General features: G+C 39.6%; 1 protein-coding gene across 3 annotated transcripts in view; it reads right to left on the bottom strand.

Annotated features, from left to right (window-relative positions):
• Window positions 1-326: 326 nt before the first annotated feature.
• Window positions 327-22,682, bottom strand: part of PAPSS1 (3'-phosphoadenosine 5'-phosphosulfate synthase 1) — a 121,982-nt gene continuing 99,626 nt past the window's right edge. For all 3 annotated transcript variants that reach the window (XM_069592968.1, XM_069592970.1, XM_069592971.1), the window contains 2 exons: window positions 19,329-19,558; window positions 327-1,057 (listed from right to left, as the gene is read on the bottom strand). In XM_069592968.1, coding sequence (XP_069449069.1) covers window positions 919-1,057; window positions 19,329-19,558 — 369 coding nt within the window. In that variant the 3' untranslated portion in view covers window positions 327-918. The remainder of the gene's footprint in view (window positions 1,058-19,328; window positions 19,559-22,682) is intronic.

Here is a 22,682-nt window from a genome sequence, read left to right as displayed (position 1 = left end):
AGTATTCAGGATATTCTACAAAAGCAAACTGGATATGTTGTCCCCCACTCCAGATGAACTGACTGGCAAACTCTAACATCTCTCCATCATGTCTCTACTACTAGGACCAGCATCTGAGGTATTTAAGAATATTAGAGAGATACTTGGGAAAAACAAGTTGAGGTTTTGGATGGATTGAGAATGCATCATTATTTTCCCACTTAAAAACTCACTATGAAACAGTACTTGACACCAATTATTAGATGATTCCTTTCTCCATCAGAAACTTTTTCACATGAAGGATAAGTATGTGTAAACATAACAATATTTTTTAAAAATCACATAAATAAGAAGCCAAAAAGTTTAATTTTATTGAATCAAGAAAGTTCATTCAGAGTTTACACAGATATTAATATACTTTAGATTATAACAGTTAAGAGATCACTAGCTGAGGGGAAGGAAGAAAGCAGTTTATATTTTCACTGTAGGGAAAAAAAAATTCTAATTGCTACAGATGTCTTATAAAATTCCCAAAACAAGATCTAGCCAAGTTTATCGTTTAATGGATCTTTTTTTCTTTTTTCAAGAGATGAAAAGTGAGATTCAATGTGTATACTATTGGTTACAACTGGTATAAGAGCTTGAAAAAATGATAATCCAGAAGCATAAATACAAAAAGACAAGGTTTTAAAACTGTACTGTAGGAATATAACTAGAATAAGTTGGAAAAGATACATTAAAACCAGGAGTGTGTTACACTAGTTCAGAACAGAATTCATAAGGCAGACCAAACTGATGCTGTTAATACTTAAGGAAAAGGGTCTGTTTTGGGGATGCATGTCTGGACAGATACCACCACAAAGAAATGCCAACAGTAACTACGTGGTCCCCTCTTGTTACTCAGTGTGGTGCCAAAGGTGAACTGACTGGGTGAACAGCTTAAGCCTTCTCCAAGGATTTGTAGTACTCCATCAGCACATCCCAGGCCTTGGGAGCCATGAAACCTTCAGGAGGTTTCTGGCCTTCGCGGGCAAGTTTTCGCATTCGTGTTCCTGAAATAAATTCAAAGTCTTCATGGCTGAAAGGAAGAGAAAAAAGAAAATTATTTCACATTTTAAAAAACTTTGTAAATAGTGAAATTTTTAAAAAGTCTGTTCCTTCTGTTCATGGTAGAGAAGCTTAATGAAAAAGATCTAGATGAAACATAATACTTATAAACATCAACCTGATTTCAGGTTTGTCACAGAACAAAAAACATCACAGTATCAAAAATCACAAAATAAAACGATGATCGCTTGGACTGCCCTTTTATTGTTGGTTTAGTTGCTAAGTCATGTCCGACGCATGTGACCCCATGGACTATACTCTGCCAGGTTCCGCTGTCCATGGCATTTCCCAGGCAAGAATACTGGAGTGGCTTGCCATTTCCAGGAGATCTTTCCAACCCAGGAATTGAACCTGGGTCTCTTGCATTGCAGGCAGATTCTTTACTGACTAAGCTATGAAGGAAGCCCTTTTATAACCATACATATTTTCTTCCCTCTCCCCCAATCCTTGGCAACTAAAAACTTAGAAATAGGATTTTTTTTTTTTTTTTTTTTTTAGAAAAACATCTAATTCTAGACAGTCTGAATCTGAAAGACGAAATGCATTTTGGAACAGTAAGATAAAAATTGGAACTTGAAAAATAATAAACAAGTAAGTAGCAATGATTAATATTATTTCATTGATAAGGTATTACACAAAGGCAGTGTTAGCTCTTTTCACCTTCATAACCTTCAAAACACACAACAGCCCTTAGACCATTAAGTACAGCGCACTATGGCTAAGACACACAGTGTCTACTGGTAATTTCAACCTTCTCCCTCAAACAAGGGACTGCCCAGGCAGCAGACAAGAACCCAGAGAGAGTTCTAGGTCATTCAACTCACCAGGTCACAAGCCCTGTTTACTCCTCATCAGTGACAGTATGCTCCTTCCTTCCCCACTTTGCTATCTGTGGAGTTAACTTGGGAATCAAGTGAAATCATAAACTCCCAAGTGGTCCTTGCTTCTACAGGTATGCCAGGTATGTTTTAACTAATCATTCGGTTTCTAGGGATCTGTGTAAAGGAAATAACTGGAGAGGCCTGCAAACATTATGCATAAAGATAGTTATTTAAAGTTGTTTTAAACGTTGTAAATGATGACATCCATGGGATTCTCCAGGCAAGAATACTGGAGTGGGTTGCCATTTCCTTCTCCAGGAGATCTTCCCGACCCAGGAATTGAACCCAGGTCTCCCGCATTGTAGGCAGACGCTCTACCGTCTGAGCCACCAGGGAAGTCTGTAAATGAGACAGTTGAAGGTTTAAGTACACTATGTACATCCCTGAGTACAGTTACACAGTCATTAGAGTATACTTAAGAACAGAAAAAAATGTAAGTGACGATTCATGAAAAAAGTAAAATTTTTGTTAAGGCCACAGAGGGGCTAAGGAAGATGACCACAACAGAGGTAAATCCATTGGATAAATAAATCAAAATTTAAATTGTCTTTAATCAACGGTTTCAGTGGCATCACCGACTCAATGGACATGAGTTTGAGCAAACTCCAGAAGATGGTGAAGGACAGGAAGCCTGGCGTGCTGCAACCCATGGGACCACAAAGAGTCGGACACAACTAAGCAACTGAACAACAACAAAAGTGGATGAGGAGGAAAGAGATGAAGTGGTAAAGCGGCAGAGATACAGAGTGGAGAAAAGATTTTTCTTTTTTAAAGGAAAAGGGAGGTCTTACCATGTATATAGGCAGAAGAAAATAAGTGGCAAGAATGAGGAAAGGGAGGAGAATGAAAGCCAGGAGAGAGAAACAGCAAAGAAATGAAAGCTGGAGAAGAAAGTCTGGGATGAAGAACACAGAGAAAGAAGCTCTGACAAGGAGAGTGAAGAATGAAGAAAATAGTGATGATCTGTAGTTAGCAAGAGATGAGGTGGTTAATGCAAGATGGTCTCAACCTTCTCAATAAAGCTGTAAGATCACCTCCTGAGAGGAACCCAGAACCTGTGTGGCAGGAACTGATAATAAGATCCATCAGTGCAGTTAAGTGACTTTATCTCCAAGCCAGAGAGGTTACCCCTCCAGGCAGAGCTTAGCAAAGCAGCACCTGGAGAGGAAGTCAAGGGCCGGCAGGGGTCCAGATCTCTCCAACTGTGTCCAGAAACACTCATTCCAACCCAATGTACAACTGATTAGTTTGGCTCACAATCATTTTACAAAAGTTGCTTGAACATTTCTGTTCCTTAGAAGGTCCACTTAACAATTCCTTCCATAAGCCTCATTAAGGGAAATTATGACTCCAGATCTTTCTGGCCATGTCCGTTTAAAATTTTGATTTCAAAAGAGGAAACCCCATGTCTGTGTAGAAAGTGCCTGTTCCTGATGGCAATGAGAAAGGAAATGAGGAAGCAGCTTGCAGAATAACTCTGTCCTGACTTTGTGATTAAAGGAAAAGAGCCAGACCAATTAAAGCCCTTTCTTTCCTCATAATGCCAAACAGTGAAATGCAGAAGTCGGCTTGCATTCCTTCTGAAATTGCACTTTAAAACCACAGTCCCTGGGCACCTCTTTTCCGACCCTATTTCACACTCCATCTGCCCCGCATGCCACAAGCATTTCTTCATCACATGAAATGGGAGTTTCTGCTTCCACAAGCTGGTGGTTCCACTCCACCCTGGCTACAGAAAACACATTTATCTCCTTCTGCTTCATACTTGTAGCAGAGAAGGCAACAGCAACCCACTCCAGTACTCTTGCCTGGAAAATCCCATGGATGGAGGAGTCTGGTAGGCTGCAGTTCATGGGGTTGCGAAGAGTCGGACACGACTGAGCGACTTCACTTTCACTTTTCACTTTCATGAATTGGAGAAGGAAATGGCAACCCACTCCAGTGTTCTTGCCTGGAGAATCCCAGGGGCGGGGGAGCCTGGTGGGCTGCTGTCTATGGGGTCGCACAGAGTTGGTCACAACTGAAGCAACTTAGCGGCAGCAGCAGCATACTTGTACTTCGATCCATCACACGAGGATTTTATTTTTTTATCAGAAATCAGGTGCAAGGATTTGACACAACAGTCACTATCTGTAATCTAATCCCAGTTTTCACAATCACAGCTTTGAATGGATAGCTTTCTACAGAAAAAAATAAAGTAAAAACTGAGCTCTTCCGGGAATGACCTAAAAACTAGCTCTGAACCCTACCTGTGAGTAATCGGGAATCTTCCAGAAGCAGGTCAGGCTACTAAACAAAGGACCTAAGGCTTTCACTGGGCTCCCCTAATAGCTCAACTGGTAAAGAATCTGCCCACAATGCAGGAGGCCAGGGTTTGATCCCTGGGTTGGGAAGATCCCCTGGAGGAGGGCGAAGCAATCCACTCCAGTATTCCTATCTGAAGAATCCTCTATGGACAGAGGAGCCTGGCGGGCTGCAGTCCCTGGGGTGGCAAAGAGTCAGACATGATGGAGCAACTAAGTACAGCACAGGCTTTCACTGCAAAGCAATTCCAGATAGCCCATCTGATTATACTCGGTAACAGATATCCGTGGCACCTGAAAAAAAGAAACGCAGGTGTTTCTTTTTTTTCCTTTTCAAAACCACTCGGTCACAGAGTCTTACAATCCACAGCTGACAGAACGCCTCCTCTAACACACACACACACTCTCTCCACCCCCCCAAAAAACAATAAAACACAAAACAAAAAACAACCGAAGGGGAAGGGGTTTTAGGACTCAAGGATGGAAAAGGCACACCAGCCATCAGACTAGGTGGGACCCTGGGGCGCAGCATCTTGTCCCATGTACAACGCACTAACTACACAAGGCCAGCATCTTGACCGACTCCAAAGTGCAACGACTCGTGGCCATGTGCGGAAGATTTTAAATCTCTACAACCATCTGCTGTCTCTCACACATGCGACCATCAGAGCCACCAGCACAAGCTGTTCAGATAGACAAGAAGCTGGGGTCAGAGGGGGGCCCTTTGCATTTATCTTTCAAAAGTTCATATTCAATTCAACTGACTTTTTTAAAAAATGCTAATTAGATGATAAGCAATCAGGGATGCAAAGAGAAGCTTCTCTGACAGAATTGAAGATGATGGTAGTAACTTATAAGGGAATCTCGTTAACTATTTGGGGGTAATTAACTTTCATCTAACTTGAAAGAAACTCATATATAAACAGTGTACATCAAAATACTAAGAATTCTCTTCAAATACAAATCATTTATTCAAAACCAGATAATTAGCTGTTTATGGATTTCTTTCCAGGAACCAAAAAGCACTGACATCATATGTGACAAATTTAATAATCTTTTATTTCCAAATCAAAGATCAACCGAAACACGTGAAAAATTTAATTATCTCAAACTAATTTACCCAAATCCTTAATTCATCATGTTTTCCTCACCTCAAAACTCTTTAAATAAAAGCTAGAGCACAACTCCTATCAGATATTCAGTCAAATAAGAAGTTTCCAGGGAATGCCTACTTGTCTTTCTTCCAGTCTCCATGTTGCAAGCTGCCTAAACCATCATCTCATCAACTGTTGCCTGCACCAGGGCACACCTCCACACTGACTTCCCTCCCACCGTTCTCTCTTCTATACTGCTAGGTCATTTCTAGACTTTTAAGTGCCAAGGAGTAGTTTCAAACGTGTCTGTGGTTTAATAAACACTGCAAGTATAGTTACTCTGTAATCCACGTCTGAGAATTCTGGTATGTGAAGTCTTTGAAAACCTACTTGTGCTGAAGGTACTTTCCTTTTTTTTTTTTCTTTTGTTGGCGCTGTTTCCTTGTGTATTTTATCATTTTTTTTGGAAACTGTCTATTAAGCCTGTATAATTATTTGTGGGAATAAGTTGAGGTGGAGGACAAGGCAGTAATAATCCAGTGAGAGTATATATTTGCTTCTGCTGAATGTTTAAGAGGCATGCCCAGTTAAGAACCACCAAAAACTGATTTCACAGCTTGAGGGTTTTGGGGTTGTTGATTTTTTCTGATATAATCCAAGTAATATGAGGGCTTCCCTAGAGGCTCAGTGGTAAAGAACCCACCTGCCAATGTAGGAGATAGGGCTTTGGTACCTGACCCCCTGGAGGAGGAAATGGCAACCCATGCCAGTATTCTTGCCTGGGAAATCCCAAGGACAGAGCAGCCTGGCGGGCCACAGTCCATGTTACAAGAGAGTCAGACATGACTTAGTGCCTAAACAACAGCAACAACAAGGTAATCTGCGTTTGGCCCATGTGAGCAGGCCTGAGCTTTGGAGCCTAAAGCTCAGTGCTCTGCTCAGACTCTCAGGGTACAGGAATGGGTGGGGTTCACTTCACGTTCTCTCTAAACACCTAAGGTGGGAGGGAGCACCAGCCTAAAGGGAGTGCCTCCTGCTTGACTCCCTGCCCTGGTCAGGACCACAGAAATCAACACTAAAGTTCCCTAGGTTCACCAGGGCAAAAGCAACTTCAACACTCAAGTTAACAGAAGTCCTAACTTTCACTTAATAGTTTACCCTTACAGTCCTTATCATCTTATCAGTGCCATAATACTTTTCTGAAAACATTTTCCTTTAACCAGAATTTTTAGTTAATTTCTTAGGAGAATCAGTCAGTATAATCCAATTTGCCTAATTACCCAAAACTTGAACTTCCCAGTATCTAATGTTCACCCTAACAATACTATCTTTTAAAAATCTATTCCAGTTTGCACCTTTCAAAGAACTGCTTTATCTTGTCCCTATCTCATCCTGCTCCTTTCACTCCCTTTTCCTATCCACCCTGGACTTCTTCCCAAGCCCTCTGGGTCTTCTCACCTCAGCACCTTTGCAAGTGCTTATCTCTTTGTCCAGAATGCTATTCAGTTCACTTCAGTTCAGTCACTCAGTCCTGTCCAACTCTTTGCAACCCAACTGCAGCATGCCAGGCCTCCCTGTCCATCACCAACTCCTGGAGTTTACCCAAACTCATGTCCACTGAATCTATGATGCCATCCAACCATCTCACCCATTGTCCCCTTCTTCTCCTTCTCTCAATCGTTCCCAGGATCAGGGTATTTTCAAATGAGTCAGCTCTTTGCATCAGGTGGCCAAAGTATTGGAGTTTCAGTTTTAGCATCTGTCCTTCCAATGAACACCCAGGACTGGTCTCCTTTAGGATGGACTCGCTGGATCTCCTTGCAGTCCAAGGGACTCTCAAGAGTCTTCTCCAACACCACAGTTCAAAAGCATCAATTCTTCGGTGCTCAGCTTTCTTCACAGTCCAACTCTCACATCCATACATGACTTCTGGAAAAACCATAGCCTTGACTAGATGGACCTTTGCTGACAAAGTAATGTCTCTGCTTTTCAATATGTTGGTCATAACTTTCCTTTCAAGGAGTAAGCATCTTTTAATTTCATGGCTGCAGTCACCATGCAGTGATTTTAGAGCCCCCCAAAATAAAGTCTGACACTGTTTCCACTGTTTCCCCATCTATTTCCCATGAAGTGATGGGACCAGATGCCATGATCTTCGTTTTCTGAATGTTGAGCTTTAAGCCAACTTTTTCACTATCCTCTTTCACTTTCATCAAGAGGCTCTTTAGTTCTTTACTTTCTGCCATAAGGGTGGTGTCATCTGCATATCTGAGGTGATTGATATTTCTCCCAGCAATCTTGATTCCAGCTTGTGCTTCTTCCAGCCCAGCACAAGCAGGGTGACAATATACAGCCTTGACGTATTTCTTTTCTTATTTGGAACCAGTCTGTTGTTCCATGTCCAGTTCTAACTGTTGCTTCCTGACCTGCATACAAGTTTCTCAAGAGGCAGGTCAGGTGATCTGATATTCCCATCTCTTTCAGAATTTTCCACAGTTTATTGTGATCCACACAGTCAAAAGCTTTGGCACAGTCTATTATGTCCTTCTTTATCAAGATGCCTATTCATCTTTTGGAACTCAGCCCAAATGTCACCTACTCCAGCAACCCATTCTTGATAACCCAGACTTGGTCAGATAAGCGTTAGCTGAGCTTGCCACAAGTCTTCTGCAAAGCACATGGGACCCTTAGTTAACTGTGTTGTTAGTGGTTTATGGTCTGTCATCTCTGGAATATAAGTTCCTATATCTCTTAAGCCAACAAATCAAGCTTGTTTCCAAACACAGTGCTCACACTTAGCAAGGGCATGTATGCAGTAAAGATCAATATGTAGCTAATAAATGAATAAAAGAACAGCAAAGTTGTTAAGTTTTATCCTAATTTCAATGTAAATGTTGACTTTAAAACAAGATACAGCATATATAAAATATATAATTTGACTTTCAAAAGTATACATAGTACTGTCATTAATTTTAATTCAAAGGTATACTAAGATTTTAAATGAGACCTTAGTGTTCTTGCCTGGAGAATCCCAGGGACGGTGGAGCCTGGTGGACTGCCATCTATGGGGTTGCATAGAGTCGGACACAACTGAAGTGACTTAGCAGTAACAGTATCTGTTAATGGTTATGCAATAATTCCCTATGCAATAAATATAATCTTTATTATTACTGTCTAATAATTATTATCTATGCAACAAAAAAATAAAACTTTTGCCATAAAGTATGTGAAAAATCTACAAGCACAGGACAAGACTCATTGGAAAATTCATGCAATTGTTATCAGACTTCCACAAGTTTTCAAAAGAAACATCAAAATCAGTAAAAACATTTTATGAAATAATGGCAGACAGTTCCCCAGTACTTTAACAGAAATATTTATGTGTGGCGAAGACTTCAGTTCAGTTCAGTCGCTCAGTCGTGTCCAACTCTTTGCGACCCCATGAATCGCAACACGCCAGGCCTCCCTGTCCATCACCATCTCCCGGAGTTCACTCAAACTCACGTCCATCGAGTCGGTGATGCCATCCAGCCATCTCATCCTCTGTCGTCCCCTTTTCCTCCTGCCCCCAATCCCTCCCAGCATCAGAGTCTTTCCCAATGAGTCAAATCTTTGCATGAGGTGGCCAAAGTACTGGAGTTTCAGCTTTAGCATCATTCCTTCCAAAGAATACCCAGGGGTGATCTCCTTTAGAATGGACTGATCTCCTTGCAGTCCAAGGGACTCTCAAGAGTCTTCTCCAACACCACACAGCAAGAAAGAAAAAAGAATTCACACAAGAAATATTTCAGAGGTCAACATGACAAGACTTGGGTATAAAGAGTGAGGTGAAAGAATAAAGGATTCCAAACATTCTATATAAGAAGAACAAGTAACTAAGGAAATTTAGGACTTAGAGATACATGAAGGGAAAGGTAAAGCTGCTTCTGGACATTTTAAATAATACCATGAAATCTAAGCAGAAACACCCATTAGTGTGTAGACAGGATTCTAAGATGGCCTTTATGACCTTCACCCCATGAAGGTGTCACTAGCATGATATGTCCTTATATGGCAAAAGGAATTTTGCAGAAGCAATGAAAGTTACTAATCAATTGACCTAAAACAGTGAAATTATGTGAGTGGGCCTAACTAATGAATCAGAGGCCTAATCATTCAAGCCCTCTAAAAGCAAAGAATGTTCTCAGATGACAGCAGTAGTCAGAGATTCGAACCCTCGGGGATTTAACCTGAGGGTCTAACACTGAGATAAAGGGGCCCACAAGGAAAAACCACAATGTGGCTTTGAGTTGCAGAGAATGATCCCCCTATTAACCAGTCAGAAGCTGGGGACCCTCAGTCCTATAACCATAAGGAACTGAATTTTTCCAACAAGGGCATCTGGCTTGTCTAAAGGATATCTAAGGCCTATTCCATCTCAAAATTCTAGGAAATATTTAATGTTTATTATTTTTCTTAAAGTCCTGTATTTTGCAATTGGTTCTTCCTTTCTGGATTACCTAGTTCTTAAAATCGGAGAAGGAAATGGCAACCCACTCCAGTATTCTTGCCTGGAGAATCCCATGGACATAGGAACTTGGGGGGCTACAGTCCATGGGTTAGCAAAGAGTCGGACACGACTGAGTGACTAACACACACAGATTTTCATTATTATTATATTTGGTGATCTGTGATCTTTTACTACTGTAATTGTCACCCCAGGCTTCTGACCTAAGGGACTGTGAGGTTATGAATGGGTAATGTTTTAAGCCACTAAATTTGTGTTAATTTGTTACAGAGCAATAGAAAGTTAACGTAATTAGCAACCTGGAAACACTGAGGAATAGCTTTAAGTGTCACCACACAGAAACCACTAGAGCAGGTGAGCTCTTCTGTGGCAAGTATATGAAAGAGTGAAGAAAGTATGAGAAAAGCCTTGAAGGATGTCTATAAGTAGAGTGCTTTAAAAAAAGAAGACATTAGTAGTAGTACATGATTTAAGGAATACTTCACAATTTAAAATATGAAGGAAATACTGATAACATGGAAATAACCAAAAGCAAACATTTGTGTCTACCTGTTCCCTCACTGACCCATTTCCACCAGGCACTCTGACTCACAGGCACTCTTTCTTTGGTGAGCTGCTATTTTAAAAATATGAACCAAAATTTTGCATTAACCAGGGCAGGAGGAGAAGGGGATGACAGAGGATGAGATGGCTGGATGGCATCACTGATACCATCATGTCATCATCGATGGACGTGAGTCTGAGTGAACTCCGGGAGTTGGTGATGGACAGGGAGGCCTGGCGTGCTGCGATTCATGGAGTCGCAAAGAGTCGGACACGACTGAGCGACTGAACTGAACTGATCCAAATACAAAGAAGAATTATTGCTAAAGGAGAAAAAAATTACAAATAGCTGAATTATCTCTAAAAGTGTGTAATAGCTGAAAGAATGGGTTTTAATCTTGTAGTCCTAAAACTAAATTTCCTTGAGTCATTATTACAGCTAACATGAACCTACTTAACTTCCTAAGTATAAACAGATGATTGTTATCATAATTCTTATCAATAATATCTCGCCTGTAATCTTCATGAAGTTTGTTTTTTTATCCCTAAGCCTTGTTTTACACTGGTATTTAGTCAAATCAAAGCTATAAAATCATTAATTACATAAAAGCTGGCATTGAATAACATCCATTAATCAAACATAAGACAACCTCATATGTGCATAATTAATAACTGTGTTTTCTCACTACATCAAAGACTATCGCCTTTCCACAAAATTTTAATCACTTTCCAACATATTCCCATCAACTTAATTACACTTGAACAGGAATATAAAAAATGAGAAAACTAAGGCAGTTTTAAAGCTTCCCAAGTTACAATTTATTAGATTTAGTAACTCAAAAAAAATTCCAAGAAAATGAGCCAGTCATGCAACTAATATAGAATTCATCACTGGAAATTCTTATGAGAACTGATGTAATTATTTAGCTTTTGAATGATTAAAAGAGAGATTTAAAGCAATATTACACAGACTTAACAAAACATGAAAGTTATCCAGGGCTTCCCAGCACATCATTCAACTACATACAGATGGACTCTTTGGTCCTGTGTGTGATTAAATCAACTGATCATGCAAGGAAACCATAGTAACAAAACACATCCGCACAAGAAGTGTAAAAGCTCTACTCTAGCTTTGCTTCCTTAACTCATCAAAAGGCAAACTCATCTAAGTTTTAAGCAGTCGGCCACCTGCAGAAGAATTCTACTTCTCGCCTCTTACTCTGTGACTAATTGTTACTTTCAGAACGAGGTTTCACTCATAACATTTGTACATAAACCACACAAATAAATTGCATGTGGGGTGAGAAGTGAAGGGTTGCCCTGCCCAGCATTCCACCCCTGGCACTATACATTCTATAGATCTGTAGGAAACCAAGCCTACCCTCAGTGGGGGTTCTCAACGGCAGGAGGAGCTTTCAAAAGAATTGGCAATAGGTAATTTTCTCCAGACTAAGAAAATTAAAATCTCTGATGGTGACCCTACATGTTTTGAACCACAAAAGAACATATTTGAAGCTTTTCGGTTTTTCTTAATATTTTATATTTTCACTTCAATCACCTATTCAGTAACATAGTTCAAAGTTTACTCTAATTGCTTTTTTTTAATTAGAAATAAATTTCTTTTTTTTCTTTTTTTTTAAATTTAAATTTATTTATTTCAATTGGAGGCTAATTACTTTACAATATTGTATTGGTTTTGCTATACATCAGCATGAATCTGCCATGGGTGTACACGTGTTCCCCATCCTGAACCCCCCTTCCCACCTCCCTCCCTGTACCATCCCTCTGGGTCATCCCAGTGGACCAGCCCCAAGCATCCTGTATCCTGCATCGAACCTGGACTGGCGATTTGTTTCTTATATGATATCATACATGATTCAATGCCATTCTCCCAAATCATCCCACCCCGTCTCTCTCCCCAAATTTTCTTTAACCTTCTAAAGCATCTCTTTGGTAGAAAAAGACCCTTTAAAACTCATCACATTGCTTTTCTAGCTGCACTTTTTTTCAGACAGTGAAACTGTAGTATGTGTGTATCCATATATATATATAAGTATATATACATATGCATACATATACATATATAAATACACACAGAGACACATACATCTATTTCTAATATAAATTTATTTAATTGTGTTTAAGCCAAAAAAAAACCATGCCATGATTTAGGATGATTTCCAGATATTGGCAAACCCTAATTTTGTACAGGGGTAAAAATGGTACATTTCTGGTTTATTGCAAATTCTTCTCATGGTGAGGTTCTGCAGTATACTATAACCTGGGCCACAACTCAGATCTTCAGAAAATAACGGTCTAGCAGAGCACCCAAAGCCCATGCTCTGGAACAATCCAGAGGGGTACGGTGGGGAAGGATGTGGGAGGGGAGGTTAAGGATGAGGGAGACACATGTATACCTGTGGCCGATTCATGTTGATGTATGGCAAAAAAAAAAAAAAAATCAACATATTGTAATTATCCTTCAATTAAAATACATAAAAAGAAAATAATGGTCTAGAGTGGGTCTTGCCTTGAATTCCACACCAAGGCTGTTGAGCACAGTCAAGAGTACTTTCACATTTCCCCAAATCAGTTATACAATAAGCCTTTTCTGTTCATTGACTCATGGGGTTTTCCTGTGTTTTTCTAGAGTCCATTGCTCAGAAAAGTCTGCTATCATCTAAGATTGTGCATTTTCTCCAGAATTATTTGTCATTAAACGAGAAGCCAACAAATCCCTCAAGTTCCACTGTTATAAATAGTATTTATTTTTGCAGGTAACTTATTTTATTAAATGACATCAGAATTTATGTCCCTTTCAGAAACAAAAGAATTTTTTTTTAAATTTCTTTTCCATTCTTGTCCGAACTATTACAAAACAGGCCACATTAAATGAGGACACACGATTAGGATCAGCATTATTCCTGAGTGCAGAGTCAACTGTACAGTATCATGGAAAAAAGGATGAGTTCTCTAAGATGAGAAGTTATAAGACGTAAGCTTCAATCAGCACCCATTAGTAGAGATGAACTGAGAAAACAAAAATTTAAACAGAGAGCTGGCCCTCCAAATCCATGGTTTCTACATCCAAGGATTCAAACAGCCTCTGACTAAAAACATTCAGGGGGCAAGAAGAGAATTCTAGAAAGTCCCAAAATGTAAACCTGTAAAACCAAGAGTGGGTTTTCTGAAAGGGTAAACAAAATCAATAAACCTCTGGCCAAGCTCATCAAGAGGAAAGGAGAAAGGATCCAAATAAACAAAATAAAAAATGAAAGAAGATAAATAACAACTGACACTGAAAAAACACAAAAAGTCAAAAATAAAACTCGAATTTATCATGGGCAGGCAAAAATATATATAATTTAAATAGCATTTATATTGTATTTACATAGCATTTATATTGTATTAGGTGTTAAAAATACTCTGCTGCTAAGTCACTTCAGTCATGTCAGACTCTGTGTGACCCTATAGACAGCAGCCACCAGGCTCCCCCGTCTCTGGGATTCTCCAGGCAAGAACACTGGAGTGGGTTGCCATTTCCTTCTCCAATGCATGAAAGTGAAGAGTGAAAGTGAAGTCACTCAGTCACGTCCAACTCTTAGCGACCCAATGGACTGCAGCCTACCAGGCTCCCCCGTCCATGGGATTTTCCAGGCAAGAGCACTGGAGTGGGGTGCCATCGCTCTAGAGGTAATTTAAAGTCCGGAACCAATTCTCACAGAAACTAAGAGGCAACTACTTGCTCAGCCTGAAGTGTAATTTATACTAAAAAAGCAAGAGTACTAAATAAGCAGGTGCAATTTGCATAAAAAAAGTATTAATCAACAAAACATGAAGCTCCTACTAACGAAAAATAGCTAGGAGCTATAGATTCTGGAAAGAACTACAGATTTTGAGCTAGAAGGAAATCAGTTCATCCACTGCCACCCTTCTGGAGATAAAGAAACAAGGCCAGAGATGACACAGGAATCTCAAGTCCCTCGGCAAGCATGGGGGTAGCATGCATAACTTCTGCTTCCAGAGCCTCTCACGGCCACTCTAAACTCACAGGGTGTACCGCCTACAGGCTTCCCTCATTTACCGCACTTCACTTCACTGTATCTTTCACAAACTGAAGGTCTGTGGCAGCCCTGCCTTGAGAAAGTCTATTGGCAACATTTTTCCAACAGTGTTTGCTCATTTCGTGTCCGTGTGGCACATTTTGATAATCCTCACAACTGTTCATACTTTTTCATTATATATATTATATATATGACAACAATAGGCACATTTCTAGTACTTACTAGGTTCCAGTTAACACTGTTTGCAAATGACATATCTGAGCTGATCTGGTCCTCAACCACTCTACGAAGATACGCACAGCACGATCACTACACCCCATCCTGAAGCTGAGGGAAGCTGGGCAGGAAGAGGACGGTGACTCCCCCGCGGCCACACAGCTGCAGGGGTGCTGGGGCAAGAATGCGACTCCATCCCCTTGGGCTTCAAAGTCTGTGCTCTTGCTATTCTGACTCTAGCACAACAAAACAGAGACGTTTCTAGGGGAAACTGTTCTAGATCTAATTCTGAACAGAAAGAAACTGGTCAGTAAAGTGAAAGTAGCAAAAATCTTGGAAGGAAAAAAACATCATTTTGGCAGAATGAAGAGAGGGAGGACAGAAAAAAGCCTTGATCTGCGTGTGTAGGATCCACATTAGGAAGAGAATTAAAATCAAGGAAGAGATCGTAAGAGAGTAATCCCTAGACACGTTCAGCAATTTTGTTTTCCGAGCTTAAAGAATCCAATCCTACAATAACAATAATTAAAAAAATATTTAATCTATCACTGTTATCACTCCCCCCAAATCACAGACTCAACCTAGCACACTACATCATCTTTGTAGACATGATAAAAATGGGAGCTGGAAATTAATATAATTTTGAGGATTTGTATTTAATTGAATAATACTATGTCTACCGGAAGCTGAATTGCACATCATAAGGTTTCTAGCGAGTTCTGTCCTCTACGAAGTCTAGCTTAATAATTCTATTATAATGACTCGAATAATGACCTTGAAAGTCATGTTATCTAAAAATTTAATTAGCGTACAGCAAGGATAACAGAATCAGCAATTAAAAGACTTGAAAAGTTTTTACATCAAATTAAACAAGATGTTAAAACAAAAATAAATTCAAAATTTTCTAATTGGGATCTAAATGAAAGATAGAGGGCTAGAGAAACGGTGTTTAGTTGAGAGGAAGACTTAATTAATGCAATCTTTGCTAAAGTCATTCAGTTTACCTACTGATAAAACTAATGGCTTGTCTAAAGGATATCTAAGGTCTATTCCATCTCAAAATTCTAGGAAATATTTAATGTTTATTATTTTTCTTAAAGTCCTGTATTTTGTAACTGGTTCTTCCTTTTTGGATTACCTATTTCTTAAAATCGGAGAAGGAAATGGCAACCCACTCCAGTATTCTTGCCTGGAGAATCCCATGGACAGAGGAGCCTGGACAGCTACAGTCCATGGGGCTGCAAAGAGTTGGACACGACTTAGCGACTCACACACACACACATTTTCATTATTATTATATCTGGTGACCTGTGATCTCGGAGGTTACTGTAATTGTTTTAGAGCCCCATGAACCATGCCCATATAATGATGGTGAACTTACTAAATGTATGTGTTCTGACTGCTCCACTAACTAGCAGCTCCCCCACCTCTCTCCCTCCCCTCAGGCCTCCCTATTCCCTGAGACACAACAATATTGAAACCAGGTCAACTAATCTACAATGGCCTCTAAGTTTTTGAGTCAAAAGTGCACATGTCTCACTTTAAATTAAAAGCTAGAAATTATTAAGCTTATTAGTGAGGAAGGCATGTTGAAAACTGAGATGGGCTAGGCCTCTCGGGCCAAGCAGCCAAGTTGTAAATGCAAAGAAAAAGTTATTGAAGTAAATTAAAAGTGTTACTCCATCAAACACATGAAGGACAAGCAAGCCAAACAAGCCTTCTTGCTCATATGGAGAAACTATTAGTGGTCTGGATAGATGATCAAACCAGCTACAATAATCCTTTCAGCCAAAGCCTAATTCAGAGCAAGACCCCAGCTCTCTTCAATTCTATGAAGACTAAGAGAGGTGAGGAAGTTTAAAAAGAAAAGCCTGAAGCCTACAGAGGTTGGTTCATAAAATTTAAGGAAAGAAGCCATCTCCATAACATAAAAGTACAAGGTGAAGCAGCAAGTGCTGATATTGTTGTTATCCAGAAGATCTAGCTAAGATCATTAATGAAGGTGGCTACACTAAACAATGGACTTCCCTGGTGGCTTAGATGGCAAAGAATCTGTCTGCAGTGCAGGAGACCTGGGTTCAATCCCTGGACAGCCCCTGAAGAAGGGAATGGCAAACACACTGCAGTATTCTTGCCTGTACAATTCTACGGACAGAGGAGCCCAGTGTGCTACAGTCCGCGGAGTCACAAAGAGTCAGACACAATTGAACAACTAACACTTTCACACTAAAGAACAGAGTTTCCATGTAGATGAAATAGCCTTCTATTGGAAGATGACGCCATCTAGATGATATCATTCATAGCTAGAGAGGAGAAGTCAATGCCGAGCTTCAAAGCTTGAAAGGACAGGCTGACTCTTGATAGAGGTTACTGCAGCTGATGACTTTAAATACTGGCTTTCATTTCAGTAAAGAGGTAAAAGACAAATGTTATTTTCTACATACATTGAATTAAGATTTTTAGATAAAGTAATATCTTGAAACCCACATCAACTGTAATTCTACCAGTTCAGTTCAGTTGGCTCACTCAGTCGTGTTTAACTATTTGCGACCCCGTGGGTCACAGCACGCCGGGCCTCCCTGTCCATCATCGGCACCCGGAGTTCACTCAGACTCATGTCCATCGAGTCAGTGATGCCATCCAACAAAAAAAAAATAATAATAAATTGAAGCCAATGTTCACTGACCATTCCAAAATTCCTAGGGTCTTTAAGAACAATGCTAAATTTACTCTGCCTCTGCTGTATAAATGGAACAACAAAGTCTGAACGACAGCACATCTGTTTAAACATGGTTTTACAGAGTATCTTAAGCCCAATGTTAAGAACTTCTGCTCAGAAAAAAAGATTCTTTTCAAAATACTGACATTGCTCATTGACAATGCACCTGGTCACCCAAGAGCTCTGATGGAGGTGTGCAACGAGATTAATGTTCCTTTCACGCCTGCTAATGTTGTGGATAAAGGACTAATTTCCACCTTCAAGTCTTCTTATTTAAGAAATACATTTTATAAAGCTATAGTTGCCACAGATAGTGATTCCTCTGATGGATCTGGGCAAAGTCAATTGAAAACCTTCTAAAAAAGGATTCACCATTCTAGATGCCATTAAGAATATCTGGGATTCCTGGGGAGAGGTCAAAATACCAGCATTCACAGGAGTTTGGAAGAAGCTAATTCCAAACCTCATGGGTGACCTGAGGGGTTTGAAGCTTCAGTGGAGGAAAGAACGGCAGATGTGGTAGAAACAGCAAGAGAACGAGAATTAGAAGTGGAGTCTGAAGATGTGACTGAATTGCTGCAATCGCACAATAAAACTTAAAATGGTTAAAGACCTGCTTCTAATAAGCAAAGAAAGTGGTTACTTGAGATGGAATCCACTCCTGGTAAGATGCTATACAGATTTTTAAATGGCAACAAAGAATTTAGACTATTACATAAACTTTAGCTGATAAAACAGCAGCAGGGTTTGAGACTGAGTCCAGTTTTGAAAGAAGCTCGATTAAACAGCATTGTGTGTTACAGACAGCTCATTAGTAAAAGAGTTGATGGATGTGGCAAACTTCACTGTTGTCTTAAAATATATACTTAGTATCTTAAAATACACTACCACAGCCCAACCTTCAGCAACCACCACCCTAATCGGTCAGCAGCCATCAACATGTAGGCAAGACCCTCCACCAGCAAAAACATCACAACTCACTGAAGGCTCAGAGGATGGTTAACATTTTTAAGCAATAAAGTTTTTTAAATTAAGGTGTGTAAATTGCTTTTTTAGAAATAATGTGTGCTTAATACACTATAGTATATGTAGACATAACTTTTACCTGTACTAGGAAACAAAAAAATTTTATGTGACTTGCTTTATTGGGATTACTCACTTTAATTTCAGTGGTTTGGAACTGAACCCACAATATCTCGAGGTATGTCTGTATGGATATTATCTACAGATAGCAACTAATAAAATTTTGCCAGTCAAAAGAAGATAGATACATGCTTAATATTACCAATAATTTGCACGAAAAGGTTGTTCATTTTTTGCTCCTTCTAAGATCTTTCAAGAATGAAGTTGCACTCTTAGTGGTCAGCATACCCCATGAGCTGCTATTCACTTGATCTGTGACATTACAAGAGTATTTGAACTTTGTAAGCCTCAGCCTACTACCAATCTACAAAATGGGGATAACTGCACCTGTTTCACAGGATTCGTATAGGGCATTAATTACAAGTAGTAACTTAATACCTATAATGCAATTAGGAGAGTGCCTGTCATATAATGACTGCACAAATATTAGTCAAACTCTCTTATTACATAGATCCTTTACGCTTACTAGCCAAATGATTGCTGAGTCCTTGGACTACTTCTATAAGGCAGATAGAAATGTCATCACTTCCTTAACACTTCCTAATAAAATTCCTAAGATCATGAACCATGAAACCAGATTCAATTTTTATTTCTACTTCTAACTTCTCAAGTATTGAGAAATTAGTTTCTTTGGTTTGCCCGTCTCTGAAATTGGTACAACAAAGCCTGCCATTGGTCAGCTGTTGTGAAGATGAGGCAATATATTAAAAGCCTAGGAGCAGCTTAGAACACAAGGCGTTTCACAGATTTATGCAGAGAATGCAACACTTACTGCTCAGAGTCATAGTAGTCCATCCGCTTCTTTTTCTTGTTATAAGCGGCAACTCGAAAGGGAACGATCTCCAAGGTGATCAGGCCCGGGGCCATGGTCAGCACTTTGGCGCCATGAGTCGGCTCATAAAGATCCTTCCCTGTTTCTGGATGGGGCATGCCAGCAGGGTCTCGTCCCACAATGTAGAAGTTGGCTCCTGCAACCATCCGTGCTCTGCAATGCCACTGGACCTAGGATAGAAATGGTCACATTAGATAACCACAATTTCATGACCAGCACTTAGAAGTAGGAAGCGGATAATAAATGTATATACTTCTTATATAATCAATATCTATCAGTAGGAAATCTCAAATTAAAATCATCATCTTGGGAAGCCAGAAAAAAACAAAACCTGGCAACCCCTCCCCTTCCAAAAAAATCTACAAGTATATATGTATATGGATCTGGGAAGCATAAGACAAGGTGTAGGATGTGACTTAACAGCCAGCTGCTTTCAAACATAGCTTTGTAGCCTATACCGTCACACTGACTTACTGTTTAAAAACAAAAATTACTTGGTCTAACACCTAGAACTAAAGGAATCTAGAAGTTAAAGTACCTAGAAGAGAGTTCATCATTCTCATTAAAACAAGAAGGAAGTGAATCCTCAAAGGTTAAGTGACTTGGTCAACAGAGTGTAGGACAAACCCAGGTCCACACACTTGGTCCTAGTTCCCTGTCAGTGTACGGCTCCATTATCTGGTGATTTACAAAACCATCTCAGTTCTATGTGAACAGATGGCCACTTCATATCATTTCATTTCGTCTCTCTCGATAGCATCTCTTCTACCAAGTACTTTATTTTTATATCAACATAGTTCAGAAAGTCCAAGAGTATGAAGGCAACCCCATACCCTATATTTGAATAGGTCACCGTGAGGATTTTCAACTTTTCTAGTTGTTTCTACTGATATTTGCCTCTATATTTCTAAACAGTATGTGTATACAGTTGTAACTTGACTGTTAATTTTAGATGTTTTATGCTGTCATCCCTCAGTATCTGGATGCTCAAGTCCCACAGTCAGCCCACTGTATTCAACGTTTTGCATCCATGGATTCAATCAAGCACAAGTCATGTAGTACTGTACATATTTACTGGATTAAAAACCTGCACATGAGTGGACCTGCACAGTTCAAATTGGTCATGTTCAAAATTATAATATAGGCATAATTTCCACATTATTATTTCCTACTTATAGTATTTGGCTCTCTTACTCCACTATCTTCATTCCCTATCCCATTTATTCAATAAACACTGTGGTATCAATACTTTGGTGAAATAACCATGTATCCGGTAAAATGGGAATTACAATTGTATTTACTGGACATAATTTTTAATAAAATTAACATACGAAAAACCTGAGGACTTAGAATAGTACCTGGCACAGAGTAAGTACACAATAAATGCTGGCTGTTATCATCTTTATTTTACTCCTCTCCTTGTACAACTGGTTTTCCTAGAGTTAATAACTGCCTTAATCTGTTTTCTGCTTGCTTAGTGTTCCATAGACCTGTGTTTCTATATTCCCTGTACCATCTTTCTTCCTAAACACACAGCTTAATACAATTCTCAGTCTCCCTACAACCGAGTTCTCACCGAAGAAATGAAAGCCGAAGTGATGTGCGCCACTTCCAGACGCGGATCGTTAAAAAGCCTCCTGAGCACTAGCCTAGTTTGCTTTCCTCACGAGCCAGCTAAAGAGAAGGGACCCCAAGGCCTTGTAACCACCTCTTTTTCCACTACAGCATCACTTCTGCTTGCAGCGAGCTGCAGCAGTTCTGTATGCACCAGATGCCAAAGCATGAAGCTAGACGACCTTTGTTCTCCACACAGACCACCTCTTCCCCCATCCACCCCAGATTCAGCTCTTCGTGAAACAACTGCTCATTTCCCTCTGCCCCTTCGCAGCAGACACACAGAAGAATTCCACTTGTTCAGACTCAATTTATATCAAGGGATCAGTCAGAATCAAATCATCAATTAAGTACTCTGAAACTCTACTTAAATGTACAATCTTTTCTGCCTCATGAAAAATAGCTACTGCTTACAGAGTTAAATTAAAAGGGCAGTCTAAGTTTTCTGAACTTAGGTGAACTTACTTTGCTCATTATATATTTATGTTTGGATGCTTAAATCATTCAAGCGCCAACTGGTCAATAAACCAGGAATATATTTCAAAAGCATTTTGGTGACATGGGCCAGTTATATAACTCTGCCTTGTAAAACTGTCAGAAAATTTAATTGCTTCTCTGACTTCTTTTAGAAGTTATATGAGTAAATTAAATGTAAACACAACAAATACGGAGGCAGCTTTCTCCTGCAGGTGACCTAAATGGTTTCAATGTATATTTTAATGAATGGTTCCCTTATGAGAAAACTTTATGATTTTTAACAGCCATGAGTAAGCAAATCAAATGTTATTCTTCCAAGAAAGCCTAGTGTGAGTCAACTTATAACCTACTGAGCAGGTAATATGTTTTAATGAAGTGAGTGCCAGTCAGCCATGGACACTGGTATCTGTTTAAGAACATAGGCTTTCAAGTCAGGCTGTCCTAGATTTCACTCCTAGCTTTGCCCCTCACTGGCGGAAGGATCTTAAGCAATTTCCTTATACAAGCCTGTTTCCTAATTTACGAAAATAAGAATGATAACACTTAATGCATAAGATTGTTGGAAGTTTTGAAAGTACTCAGGATACTACCTGGCCTTCAATAAAGGAAAGTCGTTATTACTGCCGCTATTACTATTGCTCTGTGAAGTATTTCCTGACCATCACAGTTGAATTAATTGCTTCCTGACCAGAATTTCTAAAGAAAACTCCTTTCCTCTCTGAAGAAGATGACACACTGCCCAGAGGATGGTTGTTGAAACCCAGAAAGAACTGTCTGTCTATCCGGCAGACTGAGGTCAAGATGCGCTCCTTATCTTTTTATGCCACTGGCATGATTATCAGGAAACTGAATGCATACTGAAGAAGGACTAATGCATACTGAAGATGATGCCTAAAAGTCTTCTATGAACCCCTATAAGAATCTGTAAATGGCCAACCTAACAACAAATGACTTATTTTCTGCTTTACTCTCATCTGTGTAGTAAAGAACAAATAGCTTTGTCATTTTTTTCTGATTATAAGAGTAATTCAATTCACATGTGGCAAACACTGCTTGTTTGCCTCCACAACAACTGATTTCTCTTTGCCCTGATCTCCCTATTCCTTGGTGATAGAAACCTCCCCCTAAGGGATGAAAATGCTACATCTTTGCTTTCTCAGCAATACAGCAAGGGCGCCCGGGCAAATAACAATCTCTTGGGAA

The sequence above is a fragment of the Ovis canadensis genome, chromosome 6 (genome assembly GCF_042477335.2).
Source record: "Ovis canadensis isolate MfBH-ARS-UI-01 breed Bighorn chromosome 6, ARS-UI_OviCan_v2, whole genome shotgun sequence".
NCBI lineage: Eukaryota > Metazoa > Chordata > Mammalia > Artiodactyla > Bovidae > Ovis > Ovis canadensis.
Note: the sequence above shows the minus strand (reverse complement) of the source record. Positions and strands in the feature narration are given on the sequence as shown.